Source organism: Maylandia zebra, linkage group LG9, assembly GCF_041146795.1.
Source record: "Maylandia zebra isolate NMK-2024a linkage group LG9, Mzebra_GT3a, whole genome shotgun sequence".
Taxonomy (NCBI): Eukaryota; Metazoa; Chordata; class Actinopteri; order Cichliformes; family Cichlidae; genus Maylandia; species Maylandia zebra.
In genome coordinates, this window is record NC_135175.1 from 24,309,186 (window position 1) to 24,332,255 (window position 23,070).

Genomic DNA, 23,070 nt, shown 5'->3' on the forward strand with positions numbered 1-23,070 from the left:
AACGTCACATCCAAGGACGCTGGAAGGAGCTGGTTTAGATGTGTGCGCTACAGAGACGGAGCAATCCGCAGTGCCTTCACTGATCTCCAAACCAAAGATCATCACTACTGATTACAACCTGAAGGGATACTGCAGGATTTAAAATATCTCAGCCATGAAGCGCGGACTCCTACTTATCCATTTGTTAATGGTTTTCCCTCTCATCACTGGCTCACCTTTTCAGTACAGCATGTTTCAGGGAAACGCATATTCTGGCGCCGAAACGAGACAAAGAAACAAGTAAGTAAACTGGACATCAGTTATTGAACTCATGACTGCAAGTCAGTGAAGTACTCTTTCTTTTCTGTGCGTAACTTTGCATTTAATTGTTCGTGCATACGCACGCGGGCATTTGCTGCACACCAGGAGTGATTAACAAGTGATTTTGTGCAGAAACTGGTGCGCCTACGTTGTGCACAAGAACGTGAGCTGCGCTGTAGCGGGAGGCACTGAGAGCTTCGTACAGCCGGAGGTTTTACCGTGTCCGCCGGAGCTGCCAAACTGTGCGCAACAAGTGATGTAAGTTCCCAGAAGTGCTGGATATTAGGTGGAGGGCGGCAAATTCTTTGCTTTTGTCAGTTTTTTCTTCTTTTTTTTTTTTTTGTCTATTTATTTTGTTATATGAAGCAATACTTTTGTTACGGTCTTACAATAGGCAATCAGGGGATACTATGAATGGGTTTATTTGTTTCTTTGGGTGTTTTTAACTGTTGATAAAAAAAATAAAAATCAATAAGAAAGCAAAACGTAAGCAAAATATCAGAATTAGCAAGAAAAAATTTCCCATCCAGCCTTCACTGGTCATAGAAAGGCAGACATGGGCTGGCATTTCTCTGACTTCCCCTTTGTTTTGCTTTACTGTTTATTGAGCAACCAATACACCAGTGACATGTAGTTAATCATGGGTGACAGTTCCCACCAGTTCCACTCATGAAAACTGCTGTTTCTGAGTCCTGCCAACTGCATGATTAATGAAACGAGCAGACCGGGGTTTGTCTAGTCTTAATTAGCTACAAGTTTACTTTGTATTGCTGAGAAGAAGAATAGCAAGAAATCTTATTTGTCTGAATATGTTTCTAGTAGATTTTTGCAATATTACTTTATACTAAAGTCTTATGTTCCCAGATATCAAACACACTTTAGACCGACGTACAAGATTGCCTACAAGACTGTCACAGAGCTGGCGTGGAGGTGCTGCCCGAGGTACCAGGGCCATGACTGCATGGAGTTGAAGGACACCAAGCCAGTCCAAACAGAGCGTTTGCCTCAAGCTCCTGCTGCCTCTGGACATTTTCCAGCCCCATATGGTGAAAGACTTGTCTGTAACATAAGAAAGTCTTGCATTAAAATATACAAAATAAAATGAAACAGTTTAAAATGCTTTGCTAACCATCTCTCTTCAATTTTATTGCTCCAATTCCAAAACCTTGAACAGATGGCCAGAGTAACCATCCGCGGGGAGGGCAGGGGCAATTTGGAGGTCAAACAGGTCACAGAACACAACATGGTCAAAGAGAATCTCAAAGCTCCCAACACCTGGAGGAGGAAGTGCAGCGACTATCACAGATGGTTCTGGACATGCAAGCAAGAATGACAGACCTGTCCTCGAACCTGAGAGTGGATTTCCAGGAGGATGCCAGTAAAATGCTGGCTACACTGCTGAATAACGTCAGACAGCCTGCCAGTGCACAGGGTGCAGGGACCGAAACCATTCAGGTACAAGGCTTCTCTTTTGACCACAGCGCAACACCAATGGAGGATGTCATGAACAAGATTAACCAGGTCACAGATGATCTTGAGTCCAAGCGCAATACCTTGGATGAGCTGCTGGGTCGCGTCAACCATCATGATGGACAAATTCGTCTATTAATGGATGCCCAGACCCCTCTGTCCACGGCTTCTTCTGCTCCTTCTATAGATGATGCAGACCTGCGGGCCTACCTGGACGATAAAATCAGCGCCTTGAGAGATGAGCTGATGGAGGGAATGGATATTAAAATGGCAGATTTGAAGAACTCTTGTGATTATAAAATTCTGTCAGTTCAGGAACATTGTGAAGGACAGGAAGCCAACTACCTCAGTCTGGCTGAGCTCATGGATTCAAAGGAAACTGACCTCCGCAATGAGATCCAAGACCTTAAAACCAAGCTGTCTGTTCCGGGGAATGAAAAGCAAGTATCTGACTCTGTTCTGGCTCAGCTGGAACACTTTGAAATTCGTTTGAACACCACAGAGAAGTCTTTAATTGCACTGAGCCACTTTGTAGAGGAGAAGTTGAGAAAAGAAAGGGAAGAAGTTGTCAAAGACCTGAGGGAAACTATGGACAATGAACTGTCCTCCATGGAGGACAGACTCTCAGCTCTGTTGATTAAAACAACCTCCAACTCCCCATCTGGTGGTGAGCCAGAAAGTCCTGACGTTCAGCAGAGAGACATGAACACTCTAAAGGACTCCGTTCAGATTCTGGAGAATAGACTCGATCTTTTGAACCAAAAGTGCTCAAAAGAGTGCACAGATCATTTAACTGTTGTTGAAAACCTCAAGCAAGACTTCCACAGTTTCACAAACTCTGTAGATGCTATGGAGACTAATCTGATAGTCCAGAAAAGTGCCATCACAGCTTTGGAGGGGCAACTCCTCAACTACAGCAATATCATTGAGAATGTAAAGGGTGAATTAAGCTACCTTAAAGGCGGTGAGAACCAGCAGTCTCAGACTCTCAAACGCTTTAACTCTAGCTGGGATCAGGTTAAAATGGAAACTGAACAGGAGGCCAGGGATCTTTTGGTGCTCCACAGAGCCCAGCACCAGAAACTAAGAGAGCGACTAGATGAGCTGGGCAGGGAGGTGGAAGCCGAGGCCGATCAATGCAGGGAAAAGGCACAAGATGTAGAGAAGGAGATTGCCAACATGGGCAGTCGTATTGTTAATGTGGAGAATTTATGCAGCAAGCTGGATCCTATCTCCAGGAATCTCCAGAGCATCAAAGAGGGGCTGAACATGCACGTCACTGGTTTGTGGAATTGTGTGAATCAGCTGAACGGCACAGTAAGAGCTCATGCACAAGACATTGGAGGACTGAGGGGAATCTGTGAGACTCTCGAAAAACACATTATAAATATGGAGAGAGACCTCCAGCCTGGTAATGAAGGTAAGATGCCTGTGCTGTAATCCAAACACACTTTTCATTGCCTTAAAGTATGACTGATTCAATTCTTCTTATTTTAAATATTTGATTCCTCCAGCAAAAAAACACACCCTGCACCAGTCAGTGGATTCCACATTATCGCTAGTTTTACATGCTTGCATTAGTCAGTCTTTTGGACATTACTGGATCCAGTTTGGCCTAAAGTAGAAATACTGAACAAGCAAGCAGCTTTGAAATGTGGAAATTAGGCTCAATTTGTAACAGTTTGCCATTGCTATTATGCTGACCTTTAAATAATGTGCAAGTTGTTATTTATTAGTGAAAGAAAATTGTGGAAGGTGGGGGCAAATTTCTTTTTTTAATCATTATTCTGAAATGGTGCATGCCACAAAAAGACTGAGCCACAGCTTTAAATGGAAAACCATCCAGATTCTCTGGGTTAACCCATGTGTTGTCCTGGGGTCATTTTTGACCCCAGGATGTATGGACATTACAAGGGTTGATTTTATTAATTATGCACGGACACTTCAGTGGTCGAAGCCTGAGATGGCAATGAAACAGCTACACTTAATTTCAGCCTTTTAGCTTGATTACTAACCTGGAACTCATTTGTTTATCCCGGACTGACTGTATACCAGAGAATCTGTACCACTGGAGTGTGTTTCAGTCTGCGAGTGAGGGGAAGTTGGATTTTCATTTGACCGTGTTCTCAGTTAAAGCAGGCGGGCCTGATTGAAGACACATGGTTCATTTAATAGACCCCACTTGTGTTGAGCAATGCTTTGGCATAAAGAAATATTACTCACCAGGCTTATTTGTGCATCCAAGTGTGCATTTATTTGTATCTGTGTTTGCCCATAAACTCTGTACCTGTGTGCATTTAAATCTTTGAGTGTGTTATGGTTTTATTGCATTAAGTTAGAACATCAGGGTGATCTTGTTCACTTAATATTTGGTGCTGCGTGGTTTGTTTGGCTTTGTTGCTGTGAACATGTTTGAGAGTATAGATTTTCATATTGGTGCATATGTTGCATACTTTTTGCCTGAGTCTGCTCATTAATGGCACCTATGAGACTGAGCTGGACTTGACTGACTCTGACAGTTTCAATTATGAACTAGAAGCACGCCCATGACGTTTACGAGCTGGGACTTCTCCTCTGTGACCAGAAGTTACTGGTTTACAAGGAGGTGATGCAGCAAAAATATTCTTGGCCAGAATATAAATGTAGTTCATCTGGAATAAAGCAGCACTAGTTCTTGTTCTGGGTCCACTCCAAGTCAAACCAGAGGTTTTGTATCTGATTTATAGTCAACTCTCGCGTGCCAATTTTCAATTTTTTTCACCAAATAGTCTCTAACGACTGAAAATGTTGTCACTCCACCTCGTGGTTTGTGTTGTAATATGTCATTGGGAAGTTGGAATGTTGTTCATGATTTCCACTCAAAGAGACATTAGAGGCCACTTTGTGCTTGGCTCTCAGTTTGTGTTTGCTCTGTGAGCTACCTTGTACTGCCTCGCACTGCTTATCTGAAGAGCATGGAAAATGCTCTGTCATAGAGACACACAGATTACCAAGGCCCTCTCGGGTACTGCTCTTTCGTTCGCAGCCAAGAGCATCAGCGTGTGCAGATTAAGTGCTGCTCGCAGTCTTTGCAGTGCTGTTACTTTCTTTTTGCTTCTTACTCGTCAATCCCATTTATGGAGTTCTCACATTTTTAACTACATGGTTGAGCTCATTTCCTGTTGAAATAAACACACAACGCTGTGAGCTCCTCTGAGGTCCCACAGGCCATCTGTCAAGATGTTTACCATGATGTCATACAAGTTGTGAACCTTAAAAAGAAAGAGCTGTAATGTGTCATTTCTTCACTGCATACTAACCATGACATGGATGTTGTCCATTCAACAGTGAGCTCCATATTTCTCAAGGGAGTCCATTGCACTTTTTCTTATCTCTTCAAAGCTGAGTAGCCACTAAGGATCAAAGTAAGTGTTTGCTCTAGTTATAAGTTTATATGACAGTGATTACAAATAAAAACTTTGCATTCCCCTTTTGGAAATTTTCCCCTTATTTTTATTACAGTTGACTCTTGGGTTTAGTTTTTAACTAAAATAATTTTGACTTGATTGTTGCTAAATTCAGCTTACAAAAGCCCTGAAGACTGCAAGCTAGTAATCACGCATATAAACACTGCATGATTGTAATTATTTAACGAACCTGGCTTTACAAATGTTGTCTCAAGCGATGCAGCTTCATTGGATGTTAGGAAAAATGAATGTAAATATACGTTTTTGTTTAGGAGAGATTTAACTCACAGTTATGAGCCGTTGTTTGCTCCTTTTAGAGCTCTGCATTTTATCTGTGCGTCACGTGCCCATCCTCTCCGTTCTCTCATTAACCGAATATATTTAGTAGATACGTGTCAGCATTCACAGTGCTGTGCAAATGTCTTGGGCTCCGCTTCATTTCTTCTTATTTTGCCTCCAATCAACCAGACCTGATTGTAATTTTTAAAGAGTTGTTAAGGAATAGTTCTCAAGGCTTTCTGGAGTTTTTTTGATGGCCATTGGGTGCTTTTTCAATCATTTTCAATCCAGTCCTCAACATTTTCAGAAAAACATAGGTTTGTTTGGGTTTTTTAGCCGTCCAATTCAAGTTGATCCAATACTGTTCCTTCAAGCCTCATCAGAAATGGTCTCAGTGGAAGGATGGCTGTCAAGAAGCCACTGACAGCCATCCTTCCATTCTTAAGGAAGTGAACTCGGGAGCTGAGGTATGCCAAAGAACTGGACTGAAAATCAGTCGCAACAGGTTTTATGGAATGATGATTCCAAGTGGTTGTTAGCTTGTACAGATGCGGTCAGAAAAGAAGAAGACACTATAAAACGTGGTGGATGCGCTGTCATGGTTTGGCGCTGCATTTCAGCCTTTGGTGTTGGGGATCTGCTCCAAATTAATGGAATAATGAACACAGAAAAACACAGTTTGAACCGCCATGCAATATCAAATAGACTAAAGGTGGTAATAACAAACATAGCCTTTAAAGCTCAATGTTAAAGTTGGAATTGTACAAACACTGTTTTTGCCTTATATACTGTATTGCCATGTATGTCTGCATATTTAAACATACCCATTTCCCCATAATCCCTTGCGTTAAAACACATCCTTTTCATGTCTTTGACAAGGAGAGCTGAGATTCTTAAAGTACAGCTCTATTATGGAAACCTCTTGAGATTAGAAAGCATGCTTTCCTGATTGTGACAAGGCTTGTGGTTGGTGCTTGTAGTTTAATGACCTGTTAGAGATAAGGCACACACACTCTGGTCAGCGGTCAAATATGATAACCCCATGAACCAAAAACAAGATGGGACCTGTAGAAAAGCCCCCAAGAAAAACACAGTCCGCACTGTTTGTGTGCTGCTGTCTGTGGCTACTCATGTATGCTTCATTGTTCTGGTGGAGGAGGTGTGACATTATTTCCGACAGAAATGTTGTGCAACAACCCTTTTTTTTGGGTACTTTCAGCATGAAATTCTTAGGCTGGATTTATTGATTTCTAAATCATATCCTTAAGGGCTTAATGTGTTTTTGGTGAGTCATAAAGTCAATATGCACCAGATTGCAGTTATTACAATGCGGTATGTAATGTGGAAAGTGGCAGTTCTTGTGACACAAGGGGCTGTTGAAGCCTGGATCAGGCGGTTAAGGGAATAACAGCAGAGGGAGGATTTCCCATGCTGCTTTGGTGGAGGAATGAAAATCTGTGGTGGATGGTAGATCAAGCTGCATTTGTTTACAGCTAACCTCTTTCATCAGGACAAGCATTTTCGTGTGCAGGCATACATCCTTTGTTCGCGTCTTTTATCCTTGTAACACTGCGTCTGAAAACGCTTTACAGTCCCTCAGATCAAACATGACTCTCCAGAGAATCTACCTCGCCCTGTACGAGGAGCGACAAGACCAAGAAACACAGACCAGTGAAACAGTGCACACTCACAGACACACACCCCCTGTGCTGTTTTACTGCCACGGGCTGGTCTCTCTGCACATGTTGCGTTTAACAAGCAGATTTCTCTGGCTTCTGCAGTGAACGATCCTTTTCCCCGGGGTGAGGGGATAAGCTGTGTGGCGATTGAACATGTGGCCGTATCTTGGTATGCTGCTGGTATGTCTTTTATGTGCTGGTTTTCCTTTTTGGTAGAGCAACTTAGATGTTGTAGACCAAAGAGTAACAATAATGAGTAATGTGCCTGAAGCTGGAAAGATCACTAGATGATAAACACCAACGGTTCACCTCACCTGTAGGTTAGTGAATGCACCAAGATGTGTGGTTTTGGTAAATGATGGATAATGGGGTATTAGTCTTTTTTTTTTCTTTTTTTCTCTGCTAATTTCTCAGATAATCACTCGCTGCTAGCCTGTTAATGAGGGTTCAGCAGTAGCCGTACTTTAATCATGAAAACAACTGCAGGTTTCTTGGAAGTCAAAAAACTGAATAAACAATGTTTAACATTTCTATGGACTGTCAGGCGTTACTGCTGGAAACACACTTTAGTGTTGCTTAATGTGAAACCCATATGGTGGAAGCACAACCAGGAGCATCTTACCGTGTACTTTCAATATAAAGTTTACTGCCATCCAAACTCCTGATCTCTGCACTCAACCATTGGCAACTATCGAAAAAAGGGTTGGCGTACTCACCCTTTGGTTTGTGAACTCTATTTACAATATACATGCTTCCCATAGGCAAAAAGAGATATATTAGAGAGAGATATTAGAGAGCACAGCATAAATTGTATTGCTATGCTTTATCAGCTTCATCTGAAGCCAGATGACACACACCAATTAGTTAAACAGCAGGCATGTCTTCTTGCTTCAGATAAAACTGGCACATTCATCAGACTGCAACGCTTTCGCCTGTTCGACCTTTGTCAAGAATACAGGTGGGCAGGATCATGTTTAATTGTTTTTGTAAAGTTTGCTTTCTTCTGAATCACCTACTGTTCTTTCAGGTGTGCAGACATTTCTCATTAGGCACTCAAACACTTAAGCATTCTTCCAGTAAGCACCAGTACCAGAAATATAGTTGAGAGGTTCAGTTCAATAACTCAGATTTGTTGGTACAACATGTAGCTGACAGCTGGCAGCACTGGCCTGCCACTCAGAGCACCCACGCCCTTAATCGTGCAACTTTTACCCTCATAGTTAAGCAGTTGCGTTTTACAAAAATACGCCCTGCCTTCAGTTGTCACGAGCAAGAAAATTAGCAATAACAAAGCCATTCTCTCTTTTGTATCAGATTATAAATATATTTCCTTCTGTGGTAAAGTTGGACATTTTAACATGGGAATCTAAAAGCACTGCTTCCAAAAAAAACTGACACCAGCACAGCACCACAGCATTGCTTGGCCCAAAGTTGAAACTGCTGTTCTCAGTGGCTTTGGGAGGGGGTACTACAAAAATTACGCTGATGATTTGCAGTTGCAGCCTACAGATTCCACCCATCATGACTTTCTTCCCTCGTAAAGTATCCCAACTTTTGCTACATAAGGCTAAGTAACGATTGGTTCTCTAAACCTACCAAAAACTTGGCAATTGACTTGCTTATGGAGTCAGCCTCAAGTGTAGATACTGCAGTTTTGGCACTTTGTGTTGGATTAGTTTTTAGGCCCAGAAGTTGCCACTTCATCAGTGTGCAGGATTGCTTATTATGCATCAGTCACATTTCTGTATTTTATGTGCATGTACATATAGCAGTAGATGTAGCTTTTATATTAGATGGTATAAAAATTATACCATCTGAAAATTATAACCGGTTTTATATCAGGAGGTGTTAATCATCTTATTATAGCAGATTTCTGTTCACAGACATGCTATACTCACTGGACACTTTATTAGGAACACCTGTTTATCTGATCAATCCAACTATCTAATCACACTGGACCAACTCATTGTTTTTAGGCATGCAGGCATGATGAAGATTGCCTGCTGAAGTTCAAACCCAGCATCAGAATGTGTCTCTGAATGGGATGGTTGTAGGTGCCAGACAGGCTCGTCTGAATATTTCAGAAACTGCTGATCTGCTCTCTAAGACTTAAAGAAAATGGTCAGAAAAAGAAAAAACTTAGCAGCAGTTCTCTGGGTGAAAGTGTCTTGTTGATGTCAGAGGAGAGTAGCCAGAGTGCTTCAAGCTGACAGGAAGGAAATAATAACTCAAATAACCACTCATTACAACGAAGGTATGCAGAAGAGCATCTCTGAATATACAAGACATTGATTCTTGAAGCAGATGTGCTACAGAAGCAGAAGACCACTCTGGCTGCTACTTCTGTCAGATAAGAACAGGAAGCCGAAGCTACAGTCGACACAGGCTCAACAAAACTGGAACAGTGTTTTCCGATCTGATGAATCTCCATTTCTGCTGCAGCATTCAGATGTTAGGGTCATAACCTTGCATAAACAGCATGAACCATCCTGCCTTATAGCTACAGTGCAGGTTGGTGATGGTGGTGTAATGGTGAACCTCTCCATCCCTTTATGAATACACGGTTTCCATCTTCTGATGTCTGCTTTCAGGAGGATAAAACAACATCAAATCCCAAAGCGATTTCTTGAACATGACAAGGAGTTCTAGGCACACAAATGCCCTCTACAGTCACCAGATGTCAACCCAGCAGAGCACATTTGGGATGTCCTGAAACAGGAAATTCACATCATGGATGTGCAGCTGGCAAATCTGCAGCAACTGCTCAGTGCTGTCATGTTTAACAAGGACCAAAATCTGAGGAAAGATACCAGCACCTTGCTTAAAATGTGCCATGAAGAATTAAGGTGTTTCTTAACTCATTCACTGCCAGCCATTGGCAGTGAATGAGTTAAACCCATTGACTCATTCACTGCAATTGACGGCTATAGACATCAATGGCAGTGAATGAGTTAAGATAAAGTAGCATCAAATGTAATATTAGAAAGATGACTGCAAGAATGTGCCACTGAGTTATAGGCATGATGTTTAACAAATCAGCTGGTTGTGTATCGTCTCTTAAAGCATCTGCCCTCCAGACATGTGTTTTTCACCGACCTTTAGCCTTTTCCCAACCCTCACTCCATATCTATTCTATTCAGGTGCTCCGGTTAGAGTGTTTGACACAAGACAGCCCCAGGGGTCAAGTAAAGGGCCCAAGGTATTTGCTGGCCCCATGAATACCTCACTCTCGGAGCTGCCTGTGATGGAAACCGGAGAGGCGGGACCCCCCGGAGAGATGACTTCATCCAAGTTGCCCAAAGGAACAGATGGGATCATGATGGCTGTTCAGGGTTTTGCTGGAGCTCCAGGTGGAGACACAACCACAACCGTACATGCAGTACACAACATTGTTTCGCGCAACTTATGTTTTTGTTTTATTTCGTAGCATCCCCACAAAAACCCACCGACATCCTCCAGACCAGAACTCATGTGAGCTCAGGTAAGTGTTCCTTTTTAAATGTCCTGCATTACAGCCGAGCGCAGGAAGAGTGAATGAAGCTGTTTTTATTTGATCAACAGATGTGAGCATGTCTCTCAGACCCCCTCCTCTGAAACGTGTCATGGCTTCAGGTCAGACTTTGATTATTCAAATTCCTGCCTCTGCTATCGTCATGTTTGGCAGCCTGTGATGTTTCCTTTCCTGTATTCAGGGGAGAAAGTGTCATTCTCAGCTGGTCTGACTCTTCCACCGTTTCAAGGAGTTGTCGGTATCATCCGATTCAACGAGGTGCTGGTCAATGATGGTGGACATTACGACCCTCAGACAGGTATCTGTTATTTTAGTCTTACCCCACATTTTCCTCTGCATTTATAAATCAGTTGTTGTTTTTTTTGTTTGTTGATTTCAATTTTTCATTGATAAATTGTTTAAGCTCAAACTATAAATGACCCAATTGCACCGGAGACACTTTAAATAATTAGACTAGATTAAAATTCCCAGTTTAATTCTCAATTAGCTATTGTTGCAGCACATACAGTGGTCGTGATGCACAGCAACTGCTTGTGGCAAAGCAGTGTTGAGCCAAGTGTGTTGGCTCTTTGATAACTTTTTAAGTAATGTAGTTCTAGTGTTAAACACACTTTGGAGGTAAGAAGCAAGTCAAAAAAGTTATTATTATGAAATGAAACTGGGCTTTTTGGCCCTTTTCCTGAAGTTTAGTGCAAGTGCTACCTTTTTGAATTTGGATAAAAGATGGTACATTTTATTTTGCAGGAATCTCTTCATTGATCGGCGTAACTTTGTGCTGAACATTGGGGGGGTCAAGAATAAATCTGGGTAAATTCCCAGATGATTAAACATGCAACTATTTTGCTGGTAATAACTGAAATGAGTAAAGAAAATCAACAGCCTATTTATGCAAGACAATTCATAATTTTATTGGCGGGGTTATACTGGTTAGGTCTGATTATTGGGGGGGGTCATAACCCCCCTAACCCCCCTGAAAGTTACGCCTCTGTGTTATTAATGAAAGACTTTAACTTATGAAGTTGCTGAAAATAATCTTGCTACAGGAAAAGCCAAGATTATTAGTCTGAATCCTCTGGAGCTCAGTAACTTTACAAAATGTAAACCAAATCGATTAAATAGTTGCATAAATATTGCAGTTTGTGCCACTGTGTTTGGTAAGAATCTCAACTAACTGCATCGTTATGTGTTCTCAGGCATCTTCACAGCTCCGATGGATGGCCGTTATCTGGTGACCGCTGTGCTGACACCCGAGCAAGGAGAGAAGGTTGACGCAGTCCTATTTGTGTCTAGTCGCAGCATCCAGAGGCTGAACTCTGCTGGTTTCATGTCTGGTGTCACAGCTCTGCATTCACACGAACTCTGTAACTGCACCAGTTCAACATCAGCGAGCCTGATTCTTTCACTGAGGCGAGGAGACCAAGTACGACTCGTCTTAAAAGCTGGAAAGCTCGCTGTCTCAGCCTCATCTGAGGTCGTGTCATCTTTCAGCGCTGCGCTTCTCTACCCCAGCACATCAAAGCGGTAGTTCCTCTGCTTTCAGAGACAACCGACACCTTAGAGTGAAGTGTGGTGCACATTACTGATGACATACTCGAGCTCATTGTGATGTTATAGCTATAATATAATTTGATCTCCAAATAACTGAGATGATTTCACTTCATGAGTATTAATATATAGTTTACACTGCATTTTTATTGTAAAATTTTAACATAGTTCTCAAATATTTGCTTGAGCATGCTAGTGTGTAGCAGTGGAAGTTTCCTCACATTCACAGAGTAATCAAGTAAACCACTAAGTTACTTTTTTTCCCCCTACTCTTAGCATCCCCCACGACTTTGAGGTAACAGAGACACACATGCTAAATGTATAAAATAAGTCTCGATCATCCTTTAAATAAAATCTCTTTTATTAATGCATCATCCAACATGTTTTAACTGTTTCAGTCCTATACATACTTTAAATATACTACTATGCATTAGTTATGTACAGCAAATCTGCATTTTGACACCTTAAAAAATTACATTTCTGCTTTTGTATCATGTATTCATCAGAAATTTGGTCATTCTTTGTGCTCGCGCTGTTACATCAACACAAATCCACGCAAAGTAATCACAGCGATCTACAGAAAAGAACTCAAAGCAGCAGAAACTTTCCTTACTCTAAATGGAAAATTACCTTAAAACTAAAAAAAAAAATTTAAAAAAAAATACTGTGTTCTCTTCACACAAAGTGTATTACTTTCATAGAAAGAGTGCAACAAATTTTACTGACAGTAACGTCTGCCAAAACATCAGTAAAAAATTAAAAATGAAGTGAAAATAATAAAATGATTTTCTAGTAGCAGCATTTTTTAAAATCACAGTAATACAGTTAAACCCCAAGCAAATCATTTCACAATTTTCTTCTTAGCATATTAATGCAAAATCCTTCAGCTTTTTAAAACTACACATTAAATAAGATTGTTATAAACAAAATAAGGCAGCAAAAGGATGCTTACGCAGCCGTTCTGCATACACCACTAAAATTTGCAAATATAACTCCATGACTCACCCGTACAAAATATTCAAATCATACCCAGTTTACATTTGTGATTTCCCTTCATATGTAGTCTTCTTGGGTTTGCTAAACTACTTCCAGCATTGCTGATGGTTTCACAACACTGTCCTTTTCATTTGTACTTGTGTGCCTTCAATGTGCCCTAAATGTGCTCCAGTTTGTCAAAAATACTAAATCTTTAACGTAAAATTTTCATTCTCAGGAAAAACTTGCAATATGGTCAGAATCGGTTGTGTTGGTTTAGCTAAAATCTGCTGCGTGCCAGCACACAACCGTGCTTCAGTCCACAGTGACAGTCTGATCCCGAGGAAAGAAAATCAAGGTACAAAATACAATAACAACGTGGGGGGGGAAAAAAAAAAAAAAAAAAAAAAAAGAAAAAAAAAAAAAAAAAAGTCTCGTACCCAGACACCGAGCTCTTACACCACTGACGACCATCAACACCGAAGTTTTGGTTAAACTTGTAAAACACAAAAGTGTAAATAGTCAAAAAAAAGTGTGAAATAAAACTGCAGCAGTGCTGGAAGTAGACCAGAGGTGCACAAGGAGACGACCTTGAATGGGAAATTGTCCAAATTTAGATAAGGTGCAGTTTTTTTAAAACTGCATGAAGTCACAGGACTTTGTGATCACGCTTCGTATGTCGCACAACCTGATCACACCAACTGTTATAGCTCCACTGTCTATAAAAGTCCTTAAGAAACTTCTGCTCCTGTAAGGAAAACTTTGCAAAAGCCTTCAGATAAAGTTTTTTTTCTGTGAAGTTTAAATAACGAGGCGCATGAAGGAAATATATTTGCAATATGGAGTGAATCAATACTCCAAACTGTCTTAGTGGTCTACAAAGCTCTCGGACATGTGAACGTAACTGGCATTAAGCCTTTGCAGAGTCAACAAAATAACCAGAGTTAAAGTGTTCGGGGGTCTGGTAGTCCAAGTTAAAGCAGCTCCTCGAGGCACACCTCAGCGATGGGCTCTCTCCAGTAAGAGAAGGAGCTGAACTCTGGGCAGCTGAAGGTTGCGTTGTGTTGTGTACTCCGCAGAGGGAAAACATGTTCCACCAGCTCACTCAACCGGCTGTATCTGCCAAAAAACAAGACAGCAGCAGTGAAAACAATGACCGTCTGTCTGAGAGAAACAGCTGGCAGACACAAACTGACTCCAGGGATGGGTCGCCTACTTACGATGTTTTATTGCCTTTGGCTTGTTCGAGGATCAGCTCCCCCTTGGGATTCACTGTGAATATTCGGCACGCAGGAACGCCCACTTTCTTATAGGCAAACACATCCTTGTATACAAAAGCAAAATGAGAAAAAGTATAATTTCATTCATTTATCATAAGAATTCAGTCAGATCTCAAAGAGAAAAACCTCAAAAGTACTAACAGCACAGGGACAAAATTGAGAAACTCACGCTTTCTCTGTTTCCAAAGGCAGCATAGAAGGGGTGTGTGTTTGGGAAGAACAAGTTCTTGATGTCTGTGAGGCATTCGATTTTGAACTTCTCAGGCTTCTTTTCAATGATTTCTCTAACAAGAAAAGAAAGAATTAAAGAATCAACCTCAGTCCTTCTGCTGCTGGAGTGTCCTTCTTTTAACTGAGCTCATTTTTCATGACTTTCAAACTCACTGAATGACTGAATCATCTAATGAGCAGCCACAATGCACGACACCGACAGGAGTTAAACTTTTCATTTTAATGATGCAGGCTAAAGATAATATTTGCAGGTTTTGTTTTTTCAAGTTTCTGGTCATCAGCTGCTCCACAGTGTGAGAACGTGTGACTGGAGCTAAAATAACATTTCATTAAAGGAAAAGAAAAAGCAAAATGATTGTAATTTGCATTGTGATAAAAGGCTTCCTCTATAACTCTGTTTTATAGTCACTGTTATTCTCTTGGGAAGCACAAACATTTATTTGTGCATCTTAAATCATGTATTCATTCTCAGCTATTCAAATAGCGCTGTTGACTGGAACAAGCAGTACATAAGACAAGGAAGGTTATTATTTTCTTACCTGTGGAAGGCTGAGAAGAGGCTGCTTGGGGAGAGGAGGAGGGGTCCCTGAGGCAGCAGAGTCCCTCTGTCGTTCACCCAGTGCAAATACCCTCGAGTCATGTCAGCCATGCCGATGGCTCGAGCCGAGCAGTACAGGAACTTGTAGCCATTCCTGCAGTGGAAAGATGTTCATGTTACTTGTTGACGTCTTTGTGGCCTAACAGAGTGTAGTCATGGAAACTGTTACTGTTTCTTACTCATGCACTGAGTGGTAAAGCTTAGCAATTCCCTGGTGGGTCCAGTCTTTACCAAGCTGAGGTAGAATCTGACCAAACACATCTGATCTGTGGGGAAAGTAGATGTAAAATACTATAACAGAGCTGAGCATAAAAATGATGAGTGGAATAGATACTGCAGATCCATATTTGATGACTGGATGCTGCGTATTATCAAACAAAACAAATTAGAGAAGTTTACCATCATAACACTCCAACCTGTACACTCAAGTATAAAAAATTTAAATGCCAATACAAGTAAAACATCTGTGATTAATTAAAATGAGACATTAAAGCTCAGAGAGCATATTCACCTTTAAAATTGGTTAAAATAGTGCTTATTACTTCAGACTGTATTTAAAAGACCACAAGTCACAAAAGTGTAGTGAGCCTGATGACACTGCACCCTGAGAGAGTAGCGATTGATCAACAACAAATTAAATAGGTAAAGAAAACACAATTTTATCATCTATTTTACACTAACTGGCACTAAATGAACTTCTTTATTTAGATATTAAACTAGAGATTGAGACAAGCATGTTAGGAAAGTGTTTAAATACTACAATGATACACAAAATCTGTTTGTTTGTCCACAAACTCCTCCAAACTTGGCACACAGGTACATCTTTGGCCCCTGGAGGTTCTCATCTATATCATATATAATGGTGTCATCCTGATGCATAGCAACCACCTCATAATGGGCTAAAATGGCCTGTTTTTAGCATTTATGCATCTATAGCACCAAATAAACAGAACTCTTGCCTCCATGTCTTTTACTGGTCCAAGTGACAAGGTTTGTGCTTAGCAATATGAACTCCACAGGCTTGTCTATTGACCTCTAAAGTCTGAGCAGAGAAACTGCAGTTCTGACTGTGCAGAAAGGCAAATTAGTACCCTCTTAGCATGCCGTTGCTGATAAATATTTTGCCCTGTGCACTCTACTATATGCCGTAAAGCATATAAGACTCAAAACACTCTGAAATCTCATGAAATAAAGACAATACAAAGTATTTATTTCAGTATACTTATTCCCCATACTTGGTGATGGTCCCATCGATGTCAGAAATGATGACCTTGTCGTCCCAGTTCCACAGGTAGATGGTCCCTGCACAGCGACACGTTCCCTGGTACTGAGTGGTTATGCTAAAGGTCATATCATTTGGCCCCTCTCTTAACTTCAGGCTGGCCTGTAAGAGACACAGTGATTAAAGTTTTCTTTTAAACACAAATACTACACCAAAAAGTGTGAAAGTGAAGTATTACTTGCAATATAAGATACCTTCCACTACATGAGTAACTGAGCTTGATAAGAATGCTGGATATAATACATTTGTTCATTTAACATCCTGCTATTGTGGCCACTAAATCTTAGCATTTCATTTACCTAATAGAGACCATAAACTTAAATGTAATTTAAGGCTCCCCCCCCCTTATTGTTCACATTCTCACTTATCAGCATGTTTATATATGTGTGTGCTATCTCTGTCACTTTCTGCATGAATGCCTGTGCTTGTGTTCTAACATTTTACAAATCATCTTGATAAGATTTTACTACAGTTTGCATAAACATAGAAAACTCTGTTCTGTAGCTCAAAGCTGCATTGAGTCAATGATGGGATGTTTTGTAAACAAAATAAATAAAATATCTAATCTAGGGCTTTTCTCTGCACTTCACAGAAACAGAAATTAAACGACTCAAATGAGTCTGCTTGTAGTTTTTCCCAGTTAATCACTCAGCGGTGCGAGGTCTTACTATCTGATCGGACGAAAGGCGGAGGGATTTCTTGTAAGAGTGACACGGTTGTGGTGCTTGATTTTCCGTCTGCGCGCGCTCAGTAGGTGTTAAAGCAGGAGCCGCAGCATTCAGCTCTTTAGTCTCATCATCGCTGGACCACTCTGAAGCTTTCTGCCTGTAGAGGAGAGTACAGCCTGAAGAAGACCAGCAAATGGTGTCAAGAGTAGAGAAAATGGGCCTTGGCCCAGAAAAGAGTTAAGTCATTGTGAAGCAACGTCAAAATAGGCACAATAGCAGGACAATTCAGTGACATATTTATGCTATATCAAATATCTTTCAGGGAACGAAACTCCACCTTGCAGCATCATTTATAGTCAAAAGAGGGCAGCAGACCTGCTAATTCATTTACTTAAAGTATTCATTTGCCCTTGACACAGTTTACACTGAAACTGAAAGCACTTTCAATGATTTCTACAATAGTTAAAGATAGAATCTGCTAGTTCAAACTAATGTTTAAACTGTTTTTTGTTTGGTTCCTGGACTCGTACTGATTTAGAGTTATGTAATGACAGCACTGCATGCTGACTAACATGCTAATCCACCCTCTGTGGGACATGTTTACCCAACACTGCTCGTCCTGATGTGTGACTGTAGTGTTGTGAGGAAGCCAGAGCTTTGTTGCTGACTCACTGTGTTTCTGGGGCCTGGTGGAGGGAAGGGCTCTCTGTGGTCAGAGACTCCTGTCTCTCTAACTTGGTCTCTGATGATAACTTAAAAAAAAAAAAAAAAAAAAAAAAAAAAGGAAGAAATGTTGTTAAATTTATCTTATTGTAGGTATAGAAATAAAAAAAAACAAAAAAAACAATGTGCAGTAAAAGTTTGTTTCATAAGGTAGTGAAGAGTCTTTACATAATGATGCAAAGAAGTGAGTGATGTAATGGTTACTGATGCATTTAGGTAACCTGTTTCTCATCTAACTCACGTCATTTACAATTCAAAGCTATTGATTACTGCCCGCTACACTCGAAAATAGGAGTGTTACATAAAAAGTAAGAAGTTATTAATTTCATAGAAACACACCTGCTTCACGCTGCTCTTTCTCCAGAACCACCAGCGTCCCGACTTTTTTGGCATTTTCTCCTTCACCCAGGCCTCCTCTGTAGCCTGTCAGTCAAACAACAGAAGCATATGTATAAGTGTGCAGATGTAAGCAGATAAATCTTAAGACTTTACACTAAAGGATACCTTTGGCAGGTTCTTCTGGAAAGCTTGCATACTGAGTATCAATGGTGCTGCCAGTGTCCAGTTATAATACCTGAAATATAAGGAGGTATAACACCTGGATGTTCCAAAGATTATAAAAAACATTGATGAAACAGTGCACCTGTTGGTTAGCAGGAGGACTCACCTGTTTGCAATTCTGACCACCAAATTAGGATTATCAATAATTGCTGGATTCTCTGCAAAGTCATTGTAGGTTATGATGTGCTCCATGAATTTTTCTGGAAGAAAAGAGAGCATCGTGAGCCACACTAAAAATAAAGATGCCAACCCATACTGCAAACTAATATTGCAGAGGAGCTGTAAGTGAAAAACATATATACCCTGCTTTTCTTTTCAAAATAATTCAAAGCTTTATTTGTTTCGCACAAGTTTAATAACCGATATGGAAAATTAAAGTTTGACCTCTTGCACATCTGCATTTTCCTCAAACATAAACTTCTGTGTTAAACATGTGTCCTTGGCTATAAACCTTCAATTTTTAGCTCAAGAGGCTAAAGGCAGGTCAACAGGTAACAAGTGCAACCAGGAGCATGCTCGCTGTTTTTCGACATTCACGGCTGCGTACAATGACTTTGTCCTTCAGGGTGAGACGGTTATTCCTGCTAAAGGAGTTCTACTGTAACATCTTGACAACATTTAGAGTGACGGTGCATGTCATTGGGTGCTGGCCTGCCCTACACACCAGATTTGCCTGCCTTCAACCTCCCCAAAGTGAAAATGACACACTGGCAGAGATCCAGCACGTAATCCAGAGGGCACAAGCACAAGGTGTCAGAGTCAGACTTCCAGGGAGGGAAAGCTACAGCTACCTTTAGAGATCTCCGAGTTCTCACCGACGCCTCCACACAGTGACAGTGTGACATCAGGCAGGTCTCCAGCAGAGTCAGACAGACACTCAGTGCCACTGTCTGCTGCTGCACTCCCCACTGACTGGGGTGACTGGGATCCAGAGCGTTGTCCTGTCTCCACCCAGTGTTTATTGACCTGTTCTGACTCACTGAAACAAGAGTGCAGGTTTAGACACTAAAATCAGAAAGTAGTTTTCATATTTGTGTTTCAAAAGTATACAGTGTTTATTTCACCATGTCTAAGGGTGCAGGACAGAACAGGGTAGCTGAAAGGGTTTCCAGGTATGTACCTTTTTGGGAAGTACCGGGCAGCAACGTCAGGCTCGAGTGCGGTGAGGTCTTCCAGGTAAATATCTTCTGGTCCCTGATGTTGGCTCCTCTTCCTCACAACTTTGTGAAATGAAAACAAAGGGTTGACTTCTTTGAAATTGCTGACTTTTTTTTTTCACTTCACTTTCGCATACAAAATGCAGCCCCAGACAGAGTATGAACTCAGGCCGGAACAGAAACCACATCCTTCCTGTCAGCATTCACATACTCTGAATGGGTTCAAGTCAGAAAGAGTGTCTCTGAAAAATTCTCAACTTTTTCTCATCTTGGACTTATTTTTATGGATTGTTTCTTATGATATTTGCTTTACATTTTCAGGGACCGATTTAACAGTTTATTAGTAGCTCTTCTCTCAAAAACAGGGAACTGCTGGGTCTCTTTTTGTAGTCTTTTCTTATCCTTGTGATTAATATTATACTGTGCCAGGGGGGACCAAGTAAGGGAGGACCTCTCTTTGTAATAAAATGAAATGAAAGATTCAAAGCCTCCCTCCTCCTCATCTAAACAATTCTCCCACACTTCTAAGAAGACATGCTTCTGCATCAGAAATTGCAGGAAAGCTTTCTCCTGCTAATGATTTGTTTAAACTTTTCTATATTAAATCTGTAGGTTTAAACAAATTCCTTTAGTATATATGACATTTTCAGATTAAGGTAAAAGTGTTACCCCTTCTCTTGATGGGTGAGTCGGTGGCTTTTGAATTGGCACTTGGATCAGGACAAACAGCTGTAGAGTCTCCGGTCTGGTTACTACCTGCGCTGGCAGTCGAGCTGCTGTCCTGGCGGCTGGGAGATGAAGATGTCCACCTGGCCTTGCTTGCATTTTTTGCACTGAGGTCAGCATTGCTTGGGCAGGGCTCTGGTGTAAAGCTGCTCGATATCAAACTTGAAAGGTCTGGCTTGGGTTCTGTATTGTTTGCACCATGTGATGAAGCAGCAGGGGGCTGCGCTTTGCAGCTACATTCATCAGGTTTGATGGTTCGGGGCTCAGGTTTTACAATACTGCAAACGGGATCTGTTGTTCCCCGTCCTCCTCTGGACTCTTCCTCCATGGCTTCAGAGCTCAAAATAACCCTGAAGTGTGTGTTCTCTGAGGGAGTGATGGTCAAAGTCTTTGGCTCCCATTTTTCCTTTTTGTTGACCTGAACACAATAAATAGCTTTTAGAATTCTGAATGATATGAACTAGCACTAGTCCAAGTTTTAGACTCTTACCCTGGTAGATTCTGGAAATTCCCCCCAGGTCCACTGCATGTGCGACTCAGTCCTGAGCATGCTCTCTGACGGCTTCACCATCAGCTCCGAGTCACTCTTCGGTGACATGGGCTCAGGCACCTCCCTGATATAAGAAAAATAAAAGCTCTAATGATGCTGTAGGAATAATTTGTTTTATTCAGCCCAGTCTGATTTAATGTGTAAGTGTTTGATCTTTCTGCTTGTAGGAACTCTGTAAACATCTGAATGGACGAAACAGAAAAGGCCATACGTAGTGCAGGGCGACCAGTCGCCATCAGAGAATGGGTAGCTGTCCCATTCAAGGGCGGTGAGTGGGGAATGCTGTCTGTGGTCCATATTTTCCTTCATTGCAGACAGTGAAGATGCTCTGAGGACAGGAAACAACAAATGAATAATTTAGTTACATTGAAGAACAGGTCAAATTTCAATTTTCAGAGTAAACATGTCTCCTCACCGTCCACTCTGTGCATTTTGCTCTTCATCTGAACTGAGATCACACAGCTCCAGCTCCCCGGCTGCAGACGCCGTCGTTTGCTCCTCCTTACGTGGCTCAGCTTTGTGCTTTCTCCTGCGTCTCTTCTTCTTTTTACCAGCTGAATTGGAGCAGGGGTGGAGGTTTACAGAGACTGGCTCTTCCAGACTGAGGGGCTGGCTGGTCTCTGCTGTTGTTCCCCCACATCTGGATTCTCTGCTCCTGAACAGAGGCTCTTCTGTAGGGATAGGTGAGGTCACCAAATGGGCTGGAACAATCTCCTGTTTCAGAGAAAAAAATAAATACATGTACAAAGAGCAACGATAGATAATTCAGCTCAATTTTATTCATATTATGTGGGTAAAATTCACATTATTCTGCTCCGTCTCCTGGACAAAGAAGGCCTCTCCATTGTCTCCAAGCTTCATGTGTAGCTCCACAGGTTCTCCATTGATCTCTATATCAATCTGCAGTCAAACAACATTTCAAAAGATGCTTAAACTCTGTTCTCCTCAGATGGCCTCAGATTTTTTTACCAAACCCTAATGAGAAAAGCACAATATGCATGTCGTCACAGAAGCTTTAGAGTTAAGCCACAGAGAAAACTACTCGCCATGACTTCTGCCCATTATTTAAAACAAACAAGCCATAAAGGCTCTCAGCATTAAATCCCCCAAATTATTGGTATTAACACCCAAGTGTGTTCAGTGAAGTACAGTAAGTGCTCTGTTTCACGCATTCACCAAAAGTTGGTCAGACTAAAGAAAAAACAACTGTGTTTCTCCTGCTAATGTTAATGTTAGCTGTGTTTTCCTGGTATCCAGTCATCTGCTGATTTTAGTGATTATTGGCCTCCATTTTTAAGCCATCTTCAAGTATTGGTGCTCAGTGCAGGGAATCAGCAGAGGCACTGATGATCTCATAAACAAATGCATGGAATTCCAGAAGGAACCCAGGGACTCAAATAAAGGTTTTCATTTTTTAATTTTCCATTGATCTGCTCCAATACTGGAAATAACCTGTTCTTTAAACCATGAAAAAAATGTTTTTCATAATTCTCTTCTACTTTAAACTCAGCTGTGCTGATTAAGTGACTCCCAGCACCTTTAAATTGTCACACGGTGCAGGGCATTTAACACCTGTTCTATTTTTTCCTGCTTGGTTTGTAGTAAGAAATGTTTTAAACCTTTCTGTGATTTACAGAGTAAGTGAAAACATCTTCAGTCAACCACAGACTACTTCCTGTTCCTGTCAGTCCTTCCTGCAAGTCTACAACAGACGGGCTTATTCTATATGTAAGACAAGGTTTTTGAAGAGGATGAAGCTCGATCAGCTGGGAATAAGAGGCTGAATTGAGCTTTAGTCTATGTATTCTGTCTCCATCCTCAGTTACCCACTATACAGAGGCTATAAATAGAGAGAGTGCAGTGTGCTCTTGTTAGAAGCAGAGAGTGGATTGGATGATAATGTGGTTGAGATGGAAAGAGAGAGGCAAAGAGCAGTCAGATGACCAGAAAATCTATTGTGCAGCTTCTTGATAACACACAGGTTCATTGTGCAACCTTGGACACCCCACATAATATAAAATTAGCCATTATGATCTATGATCTATCTAAAAACATTTCTATGGTCGTTTTTGTTAACATTTAAACAGAC

The 23,070-nt window shown here is 41.1% G+C and overlaps 2 protein-coding genes across 5 annotated transcripts in view; one reads left to right on the forward strand and one right to left on the reverse strand.

Moving 5' to 3' along the window:
• emilin2b (elastin microfibril interfacer 2b) lies at positions 1–12,859 on the forward strand. The gene is made up of 9 exons (XM_004546881.6): positions 1–279; positions 433–558; positions 1,165–1,346; positions 1,475–3,190; positions 10,315–10,524; positions 10,602–10,655; positions 10,736–10,786; positions 10,867–10,983; positions 11,879–12,859. Exons 1-9 carry the CDS (start codon positions 155–157, stop codon positions 12,208–12,210), a joined length of 2,913 nt encoding a protein of 970 aa, XP_004546938.2. The 5' UTR covers positions 1–154; the 3' UTR covers positions 12,211–12,859.
• LOC101483340 (phosphatidate phosphatase LPIN2) overlaps positions 12,574–23,070 on the reverse strand; it is an 18,603-nt gene continuing 8,106 nt past the window's right edge. For 3 of the 4 annotated variants that reach the window (XM_076888209.1, XM_076888208.1, XM_012917943.4), the window contains exons 3-20: positions 21,786–21,881; positions 21,397–21,695; positions 21,193–21,309; positions 20,922–21,045; positions 20,375–20,849; positions 19,669–19,768; positions 19,340–19,527; positions 18,655–18,748; positions 18,492–18,561; positions 18,327–18,410; positions 17,937–18,016; positions 17,265–17,421; positions 16,550–16,698; positions 15,494–15,580; positions 15,256–15,408; positions 14,655–14,769; positions 14,426–14,529; positions 12,574–14,324 (exon numbers count right to left, since the gene is read on the reverse strand). In XM_076888209.1, coding sequence (XP_076744324.1) covers positions 14,180–14,324; positions 14,426–14,529; positions 14,655–14,769; positions 15,256–15,408; positions 15,494–15,580; positions 16,550–16,698; positions 17,265–17,421; positions 17,937–18,016; positions 18,327–18,410; positions 18,492–18,561; positions 18,655–18,748; positions 19,340–19,527; positions 19,669–19,768; positions 20,375–20,849; positions 20,922–21,045; positions 21,193–21,309; positions 21,397–21,695; positions 21,786–21,881 — 2,637 coding nt within the window. In that variant the 3' untranslated portion in view covers positions 12,574–14,179. The remainder of the gene's footprint in view (positions 14,325–14,425; positions 14,530–14,654; positions 14,770–15,255; positions 15,409–15,493; positions 15,581–16,549; positions 16,699–17,264; positions 17,422–17,936; positions 18,017–18,326; positions 18,411–18,491; positions 18,562–18,654; positions 18,749–19,339; positions 19,528–19,668; positions 19,769–20,374; positions 20,850–20,921; positions 21,046–21,192; positions 21,310–21,396; positions 21,696–21,785; positions 21,882–23,070) is intronic. The other variant, XM_076888210.1, reaches the window with a different exon arrangement.

Excerpts from the sequence above, each read along its gene's own strand:
- emilin2b (XM_004546881.6), top strand. The coding sequence starts at position 155 with ATGAAGCGCGGACTCCTACTTATCCATTTGTTAATGGTTTTCCCTCTC. Across the intron at positions 280-432 it reads GAAACGAGACAAAGAAACAA|AAACTGGTGCGCCTACGTTG; the intron begins GTAAGTAAACTG and ends GATTTTGTGCAG. Across the intron at positions 3,191-10,314 it reads CCTCCAGCCTGGTAATGAAG|GTGCTCCGGTTAGAGTGTTT; the intron begins GTAAGATGCCTG and ends TATTCTATTCAG.